The 15,829-nt window shown below is 37.9% G+C and overlaps 1 protein-coding gene across 1 annotated transcript in view; it reads left to right on the top strand.

Annotated features, from left to right (window-relative positions):
- The window catches only part of LIPA (lipase A, lysosomal acid type), a 30,181-nt gene extending 19,574 nt beyond the window's left edge, over positions 1-10,607 (top strand). The window contains exons 7-10 of the mRNA XM_006925967.3: positions 824-970; positions 1,798-1,869; positions 8,220-8,291; positions 9,138-10,607. Coding sequence (XP_006926029.1) covers positions 824-970; positions 1,798-1,869; positions 8,220-8,291; positions 9,138-9,371 — 525 coding nt within the window. The 3' untranslated portion in view covers positions 9,372-10,607. The remainder of the gene's footprint in view (positions 1-823; positions 971-1,797; positions 1,870-8,219; positions 8,292-9,137) is intronic.
- Positions 10,608-15,829: the final 5,222 nt, after the last annotated feature.

Below are 15,829 nucleotides of genomic sequence, written 5' to 3' on the forward strand. Positions count from 1 at the left end.
AGGGGGCAAATTTATATTCAATATAAGGAAGATCTTTTTCCTCTTTCCTGTTTCACCAGTATGTGAAGATCTGCCTTGAGGATATAGTATACAATGTGTAAAGAAATGAGTGTGACTGTGTTTTAATATACTTTATTTGTAAAAATAGGCAGCGGTGGCAGAGGAGGAACAGAGTTATTGTTTAAGGGGACAGAGTTTCAGTTCGAGATGTTAAGAGAGTTCTGGAGATGGATGGTGGCGATGGTTGCACAACAGGGTGAATGTACTTAATGCCACTGAACTGAACACTTAAAAATGGTGACAGCAGTAAATTTCAATACACATTTCAGCAGTGTTATGTGTGTTCTACCACAATTTTAAAAAATATTAAAAAAAACAGTAGACATTGGGCAGGATTTGGCCCACTGGCCAATAGGATTGCATTAGATGTATATGTCCTAGGTAGGCACATTGCAGACCAACTAGTTTCAAATCTTTCTCAGAAGTCACTACCCATCCATCCAAGTCAGATAAAACTCTTTGGGGATGGCCCTGAGCTGAGTGATCATGAAAGCCATTTCCCACTGTAAAAGTCTGCTGTCAATTTATTTGATTTTCTGCCTCCTTTTTTTCATTTGAGGCTTTATACATCTGTAACATTTGCTTCTGCCTTAGCAAACATATTGCGTAAGTCCCCTAGTGAGAGCACCCACTGGTCGCCATTTCTTTCCTGAGGCCATCTGTGGAGACGCTTGGCACATGTCTCTGCTTCTAAGGTGGGTCATGGAGGCTTGTGTAGCAGAATGAAATACTGAGATATTCTTGGGTTTCTTTCTGTTTGTAGGACATATTTGGGAATAAAGAATTTTTTCCCCAGAATGCAGTTTTAAAGTGGCTGGCGATGAATGTTTGCGATCACGTCCTCCTGAGGGAGCTTTGTGAAAATATCTTTTTTCTTCTGTGTGGATTTAATGAGAGAAATTTAAATATGGTATGTATGTTTTTAATAAGACTTGCTTTAAACTTCCCATGATTTCATTTTATCTGTAAATGTGCTTATTTGTGTTGGAGGATGTGGGAGAAGTAGGAAGGACATCATCAGAGCTGTCATTTAAGAGGTGCCTGAAATACCTAATGTGCTATCCTTGGGTGAGGCATTGTCAGCCTGCTACATTGTACCTCTGTGGAAACTATTGAATGAGGAGATGTGTCATAACTTGAGTCTCAATATTTATATTTGTTCTAGTGATTTATTTCTTTAAAAAATTATGAAGTATGTTTAAACTTGAAATGGCCATTTACAAACACCCACACGCACACGCACACATGCACACATTTATTTACTTAGTAAAATGTAAACCCTTCGCCAGCAATATGCTGGTGTTTCTAAATATATTTATAGTTGTAATGTTGTGTTTTGAGAACAAGTTTTAAAATTCTGGAATGGATGCTCTAGGGAATTTTTAAAAAGTGATATTAATTTTTCTTGTTCCTGATGATAAAAGTAAGTTATGATTGTTATATAAAATTTTGGAAATTTAGAAAAGTATAAAGAAGAAAATAAAAATGAGCTGTAATCTTAACCCAGACAATCCCACAGTTACTGTGTTGCTATATTTACTTCATATGTTCTCTCTGTGTGTGTAGTTGTACATATTTTTATAGGACATATTTGTAGTCAAAGAATGTTTTGCCTGCTCTCGATCTCATATGTTTGAAATGTGGCTCTGTAGTTTTTAATGCTTTGAAGTGCAAAATTTGTTTATTATCAATGCCTTTTTAATGCTTTTCTTATTCTTTATTTCAATGTATTTGCAGTCTAGAATATCTGTGTATATAACACACTCTCCTGCAGGAACTTCTGTGCAAAACATGATACACTGGAAGCAGGTAGGCATTCCAGAAGGGCGGCTGGGGTATGTGTCAAATCAGCATTAGAAAGAGCTGCGCATCTCGTGAAGCACCTCTCTGTGAATTCTTCCCAAACAGAGAGTGAAAATTTGAACTGGTGTCCTTTGCCAGAGTCCTGGATTCCTGCCATTGTGTGTGTGTTGCTTTTGTTATCCCCCCTGGGACAAATTGTACTGTGTGTAAGTTTACCAAACAGCTACTGGCGGTTGACTCATCTCAGCCTTCTGTCAGTTTTTCATTGAGTCCTAGATTTATTTTATTTCTGTGTTGCTTCATAAAACAAGGTTCTAGAGTAGCTTTGGAGAAGGTGCTCTTTCAACATTAACGCATGAGAATAATATGCCTGAGACATCAGTGGATAAACCAGAGCTAAACCAATCATGGATTTAAATGGGAGCCACAAACTTTTAAAATAGGGTTTGGTTGTTTTATCACATGTCACAAAAATAATGCGTGTTCATTCATTCTAGAAAATTTAGAAATTACACATAGGCAAAAAAATAATTACAGTTCTCTTAAGATTAAAAAATAAAATTATTCTGTAATCCTACACAGACTTAGAAACTGTGTCCCCAGGGATTGAAATGTCTCTGCGTTCTACTCTCTACCTCTCGCGGCATGTCATTTCAGAAAGAAGTCATTAAAGGTAGAGAGAGAAATAATAGTCGTAGAAACAGATTAATTTATTTTCTTTTACTTAGTCTTTTATAACTTGCTTTTTAAAAAACCTAACGATATGTCAGGGACTTATTTCCACCTCAGGACCTATTTTTGTACAATTTCCCCCCTCCCTTCTTTTTAAATGTGAAATAACTTACCATTTAAGCTCCAAACCAAGATGTTAAGGGTGTCTTGGATAGCAATTTCCAAACATTGAGCAGTCACTGCCTGTATTAGAATCACATGAGTTGCCTTTAAAAGTACACCTTTTAATAAAATATTGTTTAAGAAAAGTGAGGAGAGTTGGGTTTGTGGCAGAGCTGCTGGATTGGCTATAATTCGGGCTTTTAAAAGCAAAGACTCCTGTGTCTCATCCCTAGAGATTCTAATTCATTTGTACTGGAGAATCTCTACTTTCATTTTTTTAAAAACAACTTTGTCAAGGTATAAGTGACATATGGTATTCAAAGTGTATAATTTAGTATGTTTGGACATAGGTATATGCCCGCATAATGGTCACCACAATCAAGACAGTGAACGTATCATCCCCCAAAGTTTTCTCATACTCTCTTTTAACACCCTCTTCACCCCCTCCCCCTCCATCCCAAGCAACCACTGATCTGCTTCCTGTCACTATAGGTTAGTTCGCATTTTTTAGAGTTTTATATAAGTGTATAGTATATATCGCTTTTGCGTGGCTTCTCTCATTCAGTGTAATTATTTTGAGATTTATCCATGTTGTCATGTGCATTAGTAGTTTATTCCTTTTTGTTGCTGAGTGGTTAGGATTTGTATTTTTAAAAAATTCTGCCCAGTAGCTTCTTCTGCCCAACTGGTTTTGGGAACCACTGATCCAGGACATCACTGGCGCTTTAGTACCCTTCCTCAGCTGTCCCAGGAACCTTGTCTGTTGGGAGGGCTGGGGTTCGCCTCTCCATGGGCTCTTCCCTAGGGAACCAGACAGGATGGGGCCTGAGGCTTTTAGCCCTTTGTAGTGGCTATATAAGGCCCAGTGTTAAGTGTCAGCAAGTCATTGCGAGAGTTTCCTGTGGCTTAGGCGAGGGGATACAGGTAGTTCAGGACACACTGAAGAGCACGCCCTTACTCTGAAGGAGTGTCCTGAAACCTTCAACAGTCCTCAAATTCTCAAATGTTAATTCAGGCCCCTGCTTTTCTCCTTAGCCACATTTCTGTTTATGGTCACTTGTTTTCTTTGTATACCCTGTCACCAAAATACCCCTACCCTTTTGAGCATTTTTTACCCTTACCTAATGGATATTTTTCAAAAAGGCCCAGTTTCTGTCACCGCACTTTTGCGTGGAAGATGGCAGAGCTCAGTTGAAGGCAGATGCTGAGCTACCACCAGCTTAGCGCCCATAGCAGCCCACGTATCATATGCTACACGCCTCAGCAAAGTGCAAATGACCACTGGACCTCACCTTTCAGAGGCCTTTGGGAGTGCGGAAGCCGAGGCTGTCACACTTCTCCGTTGTGTGTTACAGGACGGTGTTAGCTGACGCCCCGGTATGGCAGGCCTGCACTGGGCGTGGGGTCTGCAGTAGAGCTCTTGGATCACTGCCATCCGGGCTTCTGCTCTTGTTCCAGCTCCTTTTAGCCAGCAGCTGGCCGGGGTCAAAGGCCGCGGGCTGAGGTTCAGAGTACCGCTCTCGGACACTGTTTTGGTTTTAGGTTCTAATCATATTGGAATGTGCCTCATGCACATTTCTGAAGTCCAGACTCACTGCAGAAGGCGTTCTGTACTTTTCCTCTCACTGTGTCACCCCCTTGTCAAGCTATTTCATAGGATCTTCTTGATTCTCCCTCTTCTGGCCTGTTGGCCAGGGGCTGCCACTCTCTGCCTGTGAGGGACATGCTGGTGTAGGCTGCCGTGGTGCCTGCTGGGGGAGGCTTCTGCTAAAGGTGTTCAGGGCCTGGGCAATGGTAGGCTGAGGGCTGCCATTCAGGTGTGAAGTTTAGGGGTTCCTGTGGTAGAGGTTTGGAGGTACCCTTCTAGGCCATTTTATTCATAGTACATTCAGATTTTTATTATATTTAACTAGCGGATTTTTTTATTTTTATTTTTTTATTTTTTTTATCAGTTCTAAAACCTAGTTCTTTACTGGGCTTTTAAATTTAGTTTACGAATCCTATTCTCCTTATAAACCTGACAAGTTTCAGAGACAGCCCTCTCCCCCGCCCCCAATGTCCCAACGTCCCCACGTCCCCCAGGACTCTTAATACTATCTCTAGCACCCTTACTGGCCCTGCCCAGAGCCCAGGTACTTGCTCCTATTTGAAGAAGGCTGGTTCTAATATATTGTTACAGTGTTGTTCAGAAATACTATAGGGTGCTTTAAAAAAACTGCAGGTTCTTGGGCCTACCCATGACCTATGGAGAATTCAAATTCCTGGAGGTATGTCCTTGGAGTCTGCATTTTAATAAGTTCCTCATTTGATTCTGATGTTCTTTATTGTTTGAAACCTACTGCTTAAAAAAAAATGTACATTAGGTAGGCTCTTTAAAACATTGTAAAAAGACATTTAATATAATTTTTATTATACCTATAACATTCATTATGAAATTTAAAAAAATATGCGAGTACAAAGAAGAAAATAAAGCACTCATATGTCCACCACCAGGGATGACGACTATTAGTATTTTGGTATTGTAGGGGAGTTTAAAATTTTCCTTTCCCCTCTTCGGGTTTCTTACTGGGACTGACATATGACAGATTAGTAGGAAAAAAGCATATGAATTTTAGTTACATGTACATGGTAGCCGTCACAAGAAAAATGGAGACCCAAAGAAGTGACTAGGACTAAGTGCTTATATACTAGGGTGAACAAAGAATAACAGTTTTGGAAAAGCAATTAAAATAAATCTGAGCAACTAAAGTAAATGAGGATATACTATTTTTTTAATGAGGTCTTTTTGTGCAGATTTCTCGTGGCCTCCCCTTTCTAGTAACAAGAATGTTTCTTCCTCCTGGTATAGGAATGGCTTCTTTCACATGGGAATTTTATCTGCTTTTACAAAGAAAAAGGAAGGTCAGAGTGCCTTCCTTGTGTCTGCTGTTTTTCAGGTGTCTCTGACTCAAAATAATCAATATGGCCAAAGCTGCATATTTTGTGGTGGCATGTTCTAAACTCTCCTGATGTAATCTTATAAATTTTTTTGCATAATTGTTTCCATTACCAAAGTAGGATCAAACTGCATGCATGTTTTGGTAACTTTCTTTTTTATTTAATTAAACAGCAGGTTTGTTAGATATAGGCTAAGTTGCTGTATCAGAGATATAATTAGAGGCCAAAACACAGGCTCTAAATAAATAGTTTGTTTTTCTCATAACAAATACAGTCCAGACATCAGTGGCACAGGATTGTAGTGGAACGGGTATGACGGTTGCTCCCGGAAGTCACTCAGGGTCACAATTCCCTCCACACTACACTGTAGCTCTGCTGTCCCTGACTTGCTGTCCTCTTCTGCTTGGTTGAAGCTGGGTTGCCTCTGTTTGTGTTCCAGCTAATAGGAAGGAAGCACACCTGGCAGCCATGTGCTTAGTGAAAGTTTGAGGGATTCTACTACTAAAAGGAAGAAGGCAAGAATGAGCACCGAGGAGCAATTAGTAGTCTCTGCCACAATCAAAAACACCTTTCCAGATCAATAACTAAATTTTAAAACTTTTATAACCAAGGATAGTTTTCCTTTCCTTGAATTATTATTACTTACTTTATTTTTTACTGTGATAGCACTTTCTTTTTCTTTTCTTTCTCTTTTCTTTCTTTCTTTCTATGCAATAGTAAAACGTTGTGGGACAGATATTCTTAAATTAGACATCTGTCCTTTTAGACAAATTATTTTCTTAGGGTGCAGTGTAGAGGTAGACTTAGTGGTCAGGGGTAGGCATATCTGTAAGACTTCTGATACCTATTATGATGTAGAAAGGTTGAAACTTTACATTTTTATTACCATTCAGTACCTAAAAATAATTTTTAAAATGTCACTTTAAAAACCATCTATTTTAGTATCATAATATTATAAGCATTTCTTCCTGTCTTTATCCACATATGATTATTCACCTAAGTGTAACCATAAAGCTAACTCACTTTAATTTCCTGACTTTTTTCCACTTAATGTTATTTACAAACATTATTCATAAACAGTTTTTTTCTTTCTTTCTTTTATTATGTTTATAATTTATGAAAGTGGCATATTGTTGTGTACACTGATCTAACATAATGTATTTAAACAAATATCTATTATTGGACTTTAGCTTATTTCCATGTTTTTGTTACTATAAATAATCATCTTCACATTTCCTTACTTCTGAGATTCCCTTTCAAATAGGTAGTTTGAAATCCTCTGACTCTGAGCACAAAAGTCAGATTTAAAAGTTCAGTATGGGCTCTAAGCAAGTTTCTCCTTTATATTCCATACTCACTCTGGGTGTTTTATATAAATGCTGAAAGGCATATGTGAGAAAGTGATAAACTGTCTGTCTACAGTGGCAGAACAGCTTGCATTGATATATTTTCACTGACAGCTAGAGTACGAGCACAGATGCACTAACAGGTGCTGTAAATCCATATTTTGTTCTGCTTGTTAAATATGCTTCAGATATTTAATATCTGTTCTTTGCAATGGCAAAAGCAGATGCTAAATATTTCTCTTGTAGCAATCTCCTGGAGTTTATAACCTCACACTGTCTTTTATTACATTAAACAGTAGAATTTTATGCAATTGACAAGAAATGAAACCTCACAGATAAGCAGTTCTCATAAAGAATGTCTAGGTTTTCCCTCTTTACCAGACGCCACCCTCTAGCCAAAGCTTAAACAGTTTCCAATTCATTTTTAGCTTGCCAATTTTGGAGTTCATTCTTGACATATTTTTAATTTAGGAACATAGGAGGTATAAATTTACATGTTTTCAAATTTTAAAAATAAGTGACTTTTTGTGCATACTTTGATACCATACTTTCTAAATATGCATCAATTTAAATTTCATATACAATGTTATTTCATGGTTCTAGTTAGAATTGTGCTGGTGTGCACTACAATTTGGTGATTATGTTGATGCTGGTACTGAGGAAAAAGCATTAAATCGATAAAATCATTAAAATATTAAATAATATAACTAGTCAAATAGAGTGGATATATAGAAAATATGGAGATTATGTTTAAGCATATATAAATATGTTAATCCCAATATAAATATATGTTTACATTAATAAATATATGAATATATAATGTTTATTATCATAATACAAACCTATTAATCCATATAAATATATATTAACCAATAGTATATATAATATATATATTTCTTTCCCAGATAAGAGAGTTAACTCTTTGAAAAAGCTTAAGATTTAAATTTCAGTAAAAAAAATGTCAGCATAAAGTTTATCCAATAGGTGTAACCATTGATCTAGTATAATTTGCAGCATGTGTGTGTAGCTGCTTTATTGTGTCATGCAGAAGCTACTTTCCAATCGTACAATGAGAAACTGAGTCATTTAGTAAAGAAGAACAAAATAATGCCATTTATTATAAATTACACTGGGTATTGGTATAAAATGGATATCTGAAGAGTGGCTCACTCTAGCAATCTGTGATGTTATCTCAAACATCTGTGTCAGATAATTTTATCCTAATTATTTTCTTTTTAGAATTCTCAGTTTGGAAAGTTTCAAGCCTTTGACTGGGGAAGCAGTGCCAAGAATTATTTTCATTACAACCAGGTAAAGTCCTCAAAGTCTTTACAATTAAAATGGGCCCCAAAAACTAACTCATCAAGGAAGCCAGCCTGAGTTCCCGGGATCCGGGCAGGGATCAGATGCCGTGGAAATGTTTGAGAGAGTTAACTAGATAGTGTCTCAGTTCCAGAACAACCTAAGCTTTGCGGTTAGTGTTGTGGACTGGGCCTCCCCTCTTTGTCCTTTCCCAGGCTCTGTGTAACAGCTGTCACTGTCATCCGCCATTCATAGTGATGGGGAACACAGACTTTAGAGTCAGACAAACTCACCTAGGTCTGTGATCTGGTAGCTGGAGATCCTTGACCAAATCGCATTGCCTAAGTCTTTTCTCCCACATACCAATAAATTTACCATTTTTTGAGTGCTAAGTGCTCTAAAGTATAAAGTACTTTGCTCATGTTTTTCTTACTTCCACAACATCCCTGTGACGTAATTGTGATTATTTTTCTTATTAAAGATGAGGAAAAACCGAGGCTTAGAGAGCTTCTGTGACTTGTGTTACTCCCCTCAGGGAAGGAAAGTAGGAGGGTAGGGACCCCAAAGCCCCTGCCCAACCACTTGACTCTGCTGCTTTGCACTGACTACCTGGGAGAACACTGTCCTCTCAGGGAATTATGGGCTTGTCACAGTACCTAGAGTGTTACTATATACAGTTAGTATTCTTTCTTTGTGGGTTTGGTTTCTTTTTGTTCTAATAATGATAATTTGAAGAGTGATTTTCAAAATTTAGTCTTTATTCTCAGATCAGATTAACTACTGTGTTTAATTGTCGATTGTGTTTTTGTAAATGAAAATAACCACAACAAAGCTTTCTGTGGATTTTTATTCTAGACTCACCCTCCCACTTACAATGTGAAAGACATGCTTGTGCCAACTACCATCTGGAATGGGGGTCATGACTGGCTTGCTGATGTCAAGGACATCAGTATCTTACTGACCCAGATTACCAACTTGGTGTACCACAAGTATTTTCCAGAATGGGAGCATCTAGACTTTATCTGGGGCTTGGATGCCCCTTGGCGGCTCTATGATGAAATGGTGAATCTCATGAAGAAATATCAGTGAAAACCAGACTGGAGAAATTTACCATCAAGTCGGGGATCGAATCATGTTAAAATTTGTTGGCTTAATTTCTCTAAAATGCTTGTTTTTCTTTCCCAGGCCTTCTGTATTTTTATATCCAAAAAAATTATGGCATTGAAGATGACCGAATCTCTCCAGTTAGGATTAGAAATGTACTCGCTTTTTTTTCTTTGTTTAATCATGGCCAGATATGGAGCTAGTGTCTCAGTCATAGTGCAGTTTCTTTAAGTCTTTTAAAAATATCACTGACTGTGGAAGGTCATTAACCATTCTGTTTAACCATACAATTTTAAAATATACTATATTGCTTTTTTACCCCCACACAGGACACACTGACATATGTGTTGGAATTTTTAATCCTTGTTGGTCATTAGTTTATAATTTGACACTGACTGGAGAAATGCTCAGTGTAAAAGTATCCAGTTCTCATCTCTTTGCCTTAAAAGGCTCTCCAGTGGAATGGCCATGTATTTAGGGGTCAAGTTCTCATGTAGTAGGTGCAGAGTCAAAGTCAGTGACATCCCAGCTGTGTCACTTATGAAGATTCTATAATGAATTTGATCAAATCTGTCTGTGATAGCTGTTATTTAGCAAATGTTTTAAATCGCTCAGATGAAGCCAAATGATTTGCTGGAGTCTTTAAAACCAAATTCCACTCACTGAAAAACAACGACTGTATTTTAAATGGCTTGAAGACTAATATATCCAGCCATCTCTATTCATCAACTCTGTGGCAAGCCATAAATCTACTTGTTTGAGAAGAAAAGTCCTGTGGAGAGATGATACCACTATTTTTCCTGAAATTAATGCGCTCTCTTAATCAGCTGCTGCAGCTCAGGTGAGGAGTGTCCTAATTCATTTTCACACAAAAGAAATGTGAATGTGAATATTTTAAAATTAAAGCTCAGGAAATCACTGTTTTTTTTTTGTTGTTTGTTTTGTATGTGTCCATGTTTCTAATACTCTCGATTTGCATCCTTGTGTAAGGAAGCCCATATTCACTTGCTTTTCTCACGGCATTGTTTCCTTATAATACTGTCAGATGGACAGAATGACATTTGATATGTTTTTCTGATATAGTTACTTTAGCTGCAATAATAAACAATATTTTGTCTTGGCTAATACTCAACGACAGCATAATACTTCTTTGTAACTTTTAAAAAGTTTCATTTCAACTTTTCAATAAAACTCAGTGAGCCTCATAGGCTTGAAGCATTGTGTGTATGTGTGTGTTCTCCCTTATTTAACAGCCATTCTCTACTTCCTTTCTCTTTCAGCTTTTCTTTCTTTATTCCTTGTAAACCCTATAGCTACTGCCCTTGAACTTTTGATCTTCTCCTAAGGGGAGCAGAGAATGGTTTCAATCTGAAGGAAGGCTGGGGGATGTTTTGGAAACACTGGCCTTCAGCCTTATCCTGCAGGGTTCACTGAGTGGTGACTAAGCAGTGACTAACCCCATCTGCATGTAGTGGCCGTTTGTAGGCAGGACCATGAATTCAAGAACTGTCCATCCAACTCCCTCCTTGAACAAACAGAGCAGCGAAAGCTGACAGAGTCAAGTCACACCATAGGATCCCCAAATCTAGGTTTGGGGGTCTCATGTGATCTCTCCCACCGCTCTCTGAGCCTGAGGGCAGAAGATATATCTTACTCATTTTTGTATACTGAGCATCTAACACAAAAACTTAGAATATGGTCAGCAAATATACATGGACTGACAAAATGTGTGAAAAATGATAAGACTTTTGTCATTTAAATGAAATTAGATGCACAGGTAAAATCTGTTTTTTGTTTGTTTGTTTGTTTTTTTTCACTGCAACCACAGAAATGAGTAAAATTGTACTGGGTGCAAAGGATATACATCCCGAGGAGGCTGCCACTTTCCTTGCTGGCTTTATGTACCCCCCACCCCCAAAAGAACACTTCTTTTTCCTTTGGCCAATGGGGAAAAGGGTCAGCAAGTGGTGGTTTTATTGTTTTCTACCAGAAGTGAGAGAATGCTCACTGGAGAATGGCTTCAGTGCCATAGGTGACTTGGTTTCTCTTGCTTTGGTTGCTGCCATGGAAGCTCCCATAGATGCTCAAGAGAACTTGTCGTTAAAGGTCTCACACACCAGACTGTAGGAATGATCAGGGGTTTCATTCTATAGAGCCCACCTTTTATCAGAGTGTGTTTCTTTCACCTCCTTTCCAAACTTTTCTATGGGGACATCACTTCAGTACATGGGCCAATCTAGAGGTGGAGATGTCGCACTGCTGTTCTTGCTGAAGTTGGGTTACATTGTACACTTGCCTTTGTTGGTGGCCTCTTGATCCCGACCAGCTGTGTAGGCTCTTTACATTATTATTTTTTAAATATATTTATAACTTAAGCTGCTGTAATGTAGTTTTGTTTCACTGTTGGCCGAGAGTGTAGAACCGGTCAAGGCTTGTGCCTCAAGGAGTCCTGTAACAAATTTGTAGGAGTTTTCACTCTGTTCTTTTCAACTGGGTTTGATATATGTTCTACTGAGCAGATTGCAAGGATTTCCACAGATCTCTAGGGCAAGGAGAAGGCAATATTCTGCCAATTTAGAAGTCTAAGATACTGTGTTTATATGATGTGGGCAAAGACACCAAATGAAGTAACTGAGGACGAAGTTATTTTTTTCATTTGCCATAAGAGGGCACTCTTGGCTTTGCTTCCAAATCTTCATGAGGAAACTTTCTAGTACCTCCGGGACGGGCAGAGAACTTTGTTGATTTAAGAGCCGGTTTGTAATTTGAGAACTGGTAAGATCAAGTGTCTTTGCTCATTTCTAGGATTCTGACTACTTCTGTCTACTGCACAACATCTGAAAAATTCTCAAAGAATAGCCATTCTCCAAGTGTGACATGAAAATAAACATTTATCTAATAGAGCGGCCAGAACCTCAGACATGGGGGAGAGAGTGGAGATGTCTTTATCCCAGGCCTCGCACTTACTAAGGACCAACATTTAGACTACTGACATTATCTCTAAATAATGATGATCATTCTGTTTTTGTGGGTAATAAAGGTCTTAATTTGTTAAATGTGAACATTTAAAATACACTGTAATTTTAACTATTGTCATTTATTTTTTAATAAGAGATTTTCAAAATGGAGAGATTTTCAAAATGTGACCCCTGAAAGGCAACATCAGGTTGTAAAAATTCTGATTTTAAAAAATTTGTCAGGGATTCATTCAAGAGTATGTATCGAGTATTTATTGTATTGTACTAGGTGCAGATTTCAAGTTCACTTCCAAACTAAGCAGAAAACTCTTTCTCTGCCCACACTAGTAGTACTAACACAAATCTTTGCATTTTACGTTGTGCCTTCTGGGTTTCTAAAGCCTTTGATCTTTGCAACAACCCCTTTGACAGGTGAGGCAAGTATCTTCTCTGCCTTAAGGCAATGCTATGCCTTTTAATGAAGATGATTTTATATGCTTTGGATATAAAGAGTTTGATGAGAGTTACAAAAAATATCAGCAGAAGCACTCACATGTGACCCAGATGGATCAAAAATGTAAAGTAAAAAGTGTTTAAAACCAAATATGCATCAGCATCTGTATCAAAAAGGAGTCTCTTAGGGAATCTAATATCCCCCATACTCTTCATCAGCATCCCCTGTTTTGGCATGGATGATTATGCTGAGTCTTTCGTAAACTGTCCCACAAATGCAACTTCAATGCCCCATCACAACACCAAACTCCTGCTCTAGAGAAGGAAACTGACATTCTCTACTTTGAAACTGACACTGACCAGGTTCTGCTCTCAGTTTGGCTTTGCTATTTAACCCTAATTAGTCTTGACTTTTCTGAGGCTGAGTCTTCATCTTTACAATGAGAGATTAGAGTTTGATCTTTGAGGTTACTTCACTCTCTGTGACTATTACCTGTTACAGTTGTAAGATGTTACATGATCATTTCCAGTAATGATCATTTCATTTAGGTAGATGCTAAGACAGTCTTACCTAATATTGGAAAGAAACAGTCATAAAGGTCACACAGAAAAAGAGATTATGTCATAGGTAAAGGGCTCTGCCAGCTAAATGTTCTCTTTTTTTTTTTTTAAGGGGAGGGGCAGTATTCAAAGTCTTTTGGTGAGTAGAAACCAAATAACTTTGAGATTGTGTTAAACATGCATACACTTGGTTTTTTACTCTCGAGAGATGGATCTAATCTCTGGGATGGCTAGAGAAGAAAGTATTCTTGTCCTCTTTCCTTGTCAGAAAGACCATGCCAAGATAAAAATGATACACAAGAAGTCAAAATCAACTGGAGAAGCATAAGAAATAGTGTGGCCAAAGTCCTAACACCATCAGAAATCAGTAAATGCTCCCTTTTTTGAAAACCATCCTAGTGGATAAGTAGACCTAAACTACATAACCAGTGCTTAAGAAAAGAAAAAGATTCGATTTTTTTAAGCCTCGATTTAGAGCCAATATCTTATAAAAGGTACACTGAGCCCACAAACATCTCTCGAACACTCATTACATGCCAGGTACAATGCTTGGCACTGCGGGGGGAAATTTTTAAAAGATAAACGCTGTGCCCTAAAATGACCTATTCATCTAGTAAGCCGTTAAATAAATTTTGTGTAAATTAAAAGTGTTTAAAGGTGCACATTTGCCAATTCCAGAAATGACACCACTTTAGTCAAGACTACACAGGGTTCAATTATATCTGTGTCCATTTATTGATGCTGGTTTTAGCCACCCAACAACTTGTGCCCACTTTTCCATGACATAGAGTGAACAAGTGATAAGATTTTAAGTGACCACTTCCCTTGAGATAGTTGCACTTGTATATTGAACACAAACTTTTGCCCTGGGTGGCTGCATGGGTTAGAAAGGCAGAGAAGCTGGTGGCTACGAGTAAGAGGCGAGAGCCTGGGCCAGGCAAGCTGAAGCCATGGCTTCCAGGTCTTGCCGCACAGGGCTTTATGTGGAATACTCTAACAAGCTTAGTAATAGAGGATGGAAGAACCATAGAAGAAAAAAATGGGTTGATTGGGGCTGGTGGCTCGAAGGACATAGTCCTGACAGCAGTCTAACAGCTAAGTCCAAAATGAGCAAACCTGCCAGTGCCACCCACTTAAAAGATCTGTGAAAGCACCCAAAGCATCCAAGCATGATAGCTGAAATCACAAGAAAAGGACAGCATGTGCTAAATGGAAATTTAAAGTTTGAATTAATTTCTGTTGAGGTCAAATCTGAGAGATATTTTACTTCTGAACAGAATTCATTTGTAAGTCTGAGAGAGTGAGCTTTGATGTTTCCTTTGGAGCACTGAGGAGCCCAAGAATGAAGGCTTAGTAAATGGTATGTGAAAACCTTTGATAGTGTGGTATAAATAATTCTCAAATAAATCTTTTTTTTTTTTTTAAATTCATAAAATGAAAGAGCAATGGAGAAGAAGCCCTTCCTCTTTTCTCTGAGGTGCTGCTTGAGCCATACAAAGTTCAAGGGCAGGGTAATGTCTGTCAGGAATGGGGAAGAAAGAAGTTCCTGGGTTGCACTAAACGTGAAATGGAAAGAGCACTGGAAGAGGGGAAGATTAAATAGCAGCCTAGAAAAGACAGGTTGTCTAACTGGAAGAAACTCACCAGCAGTGAGGCCAAAGGCCTGCATTGCACCTGTCTCTGCTTACCGTCTAGATAACCAAGACAGAAAATCTACCTTCTTTCTTTTTTTTGCATTGGCTATCAAGAAGCTCAAAGTATTTCTGAAACTTTATCTCATTGAGACACAAGCAGAACATCAAAATCTTGTGGCACACTAAGCTTTTCTTTTTTTCTTTTTAAAAAGGTTTTGGTAGGACCAAAGGCTTGCAGCTCCAGAGAATGGGCATCCAAGGAATATCCATATTACATCCGTGGCAGCTCAGGGACACACACCAGTTGAGAAGTTCTGAATTATGAACTGTTCTGTTATAGGTTTGTGTGTTTATGTATGTGTGTATGCGTGTGTATGTATGTAAGTATATAACACCCTATATATCCCATATATATTTTATGTTATATATTAATGTATTATTATATAGTATGAATTGGCCTTTATACATATGTATGATATATAGATACATGTATTAGGATGTGTACATATTCTATATATTATTATATTTCTAGCCCCATATATCGGTCTATATTTTTGTTGTACTTATTCTTTCCTCATGATATATGGCTTCATATCTTTTATCTCTTTTTGCATAATTTTATTTGATTTTAATTACAAACTTCCTCAATTATTCTTTAGGTAAAATGTGGAGTGTAAATTTAAAATAATATGTCTTCTTTTGTACATTTACTGTGTGCTAGGCACTATGCTCTTACTTCTGTAAGACCACAGCGATAATAATAACACCTACTTCTTGGCAGCTGGGGAACACAGCTCTTCTAAGGATTGGGTGAAATTGTTTCAGGTAAAACATTCAG

Source organism: Pteropus alecto, unplaced genomic scaffold (assembly GCF_000325575.1).
Source record: "Pteropus alecto unplaced genomic scaffold, ASM32557v1 scaffold88, whole genome shotgun sequence".
NCBI classification, from domain to species: domain Eukaryota; kingdom Metazoa; phylum Chordata; class Mammalia; order Chiroptera; family Pteropodidae; genus Pteropus; species Pteropus alecto.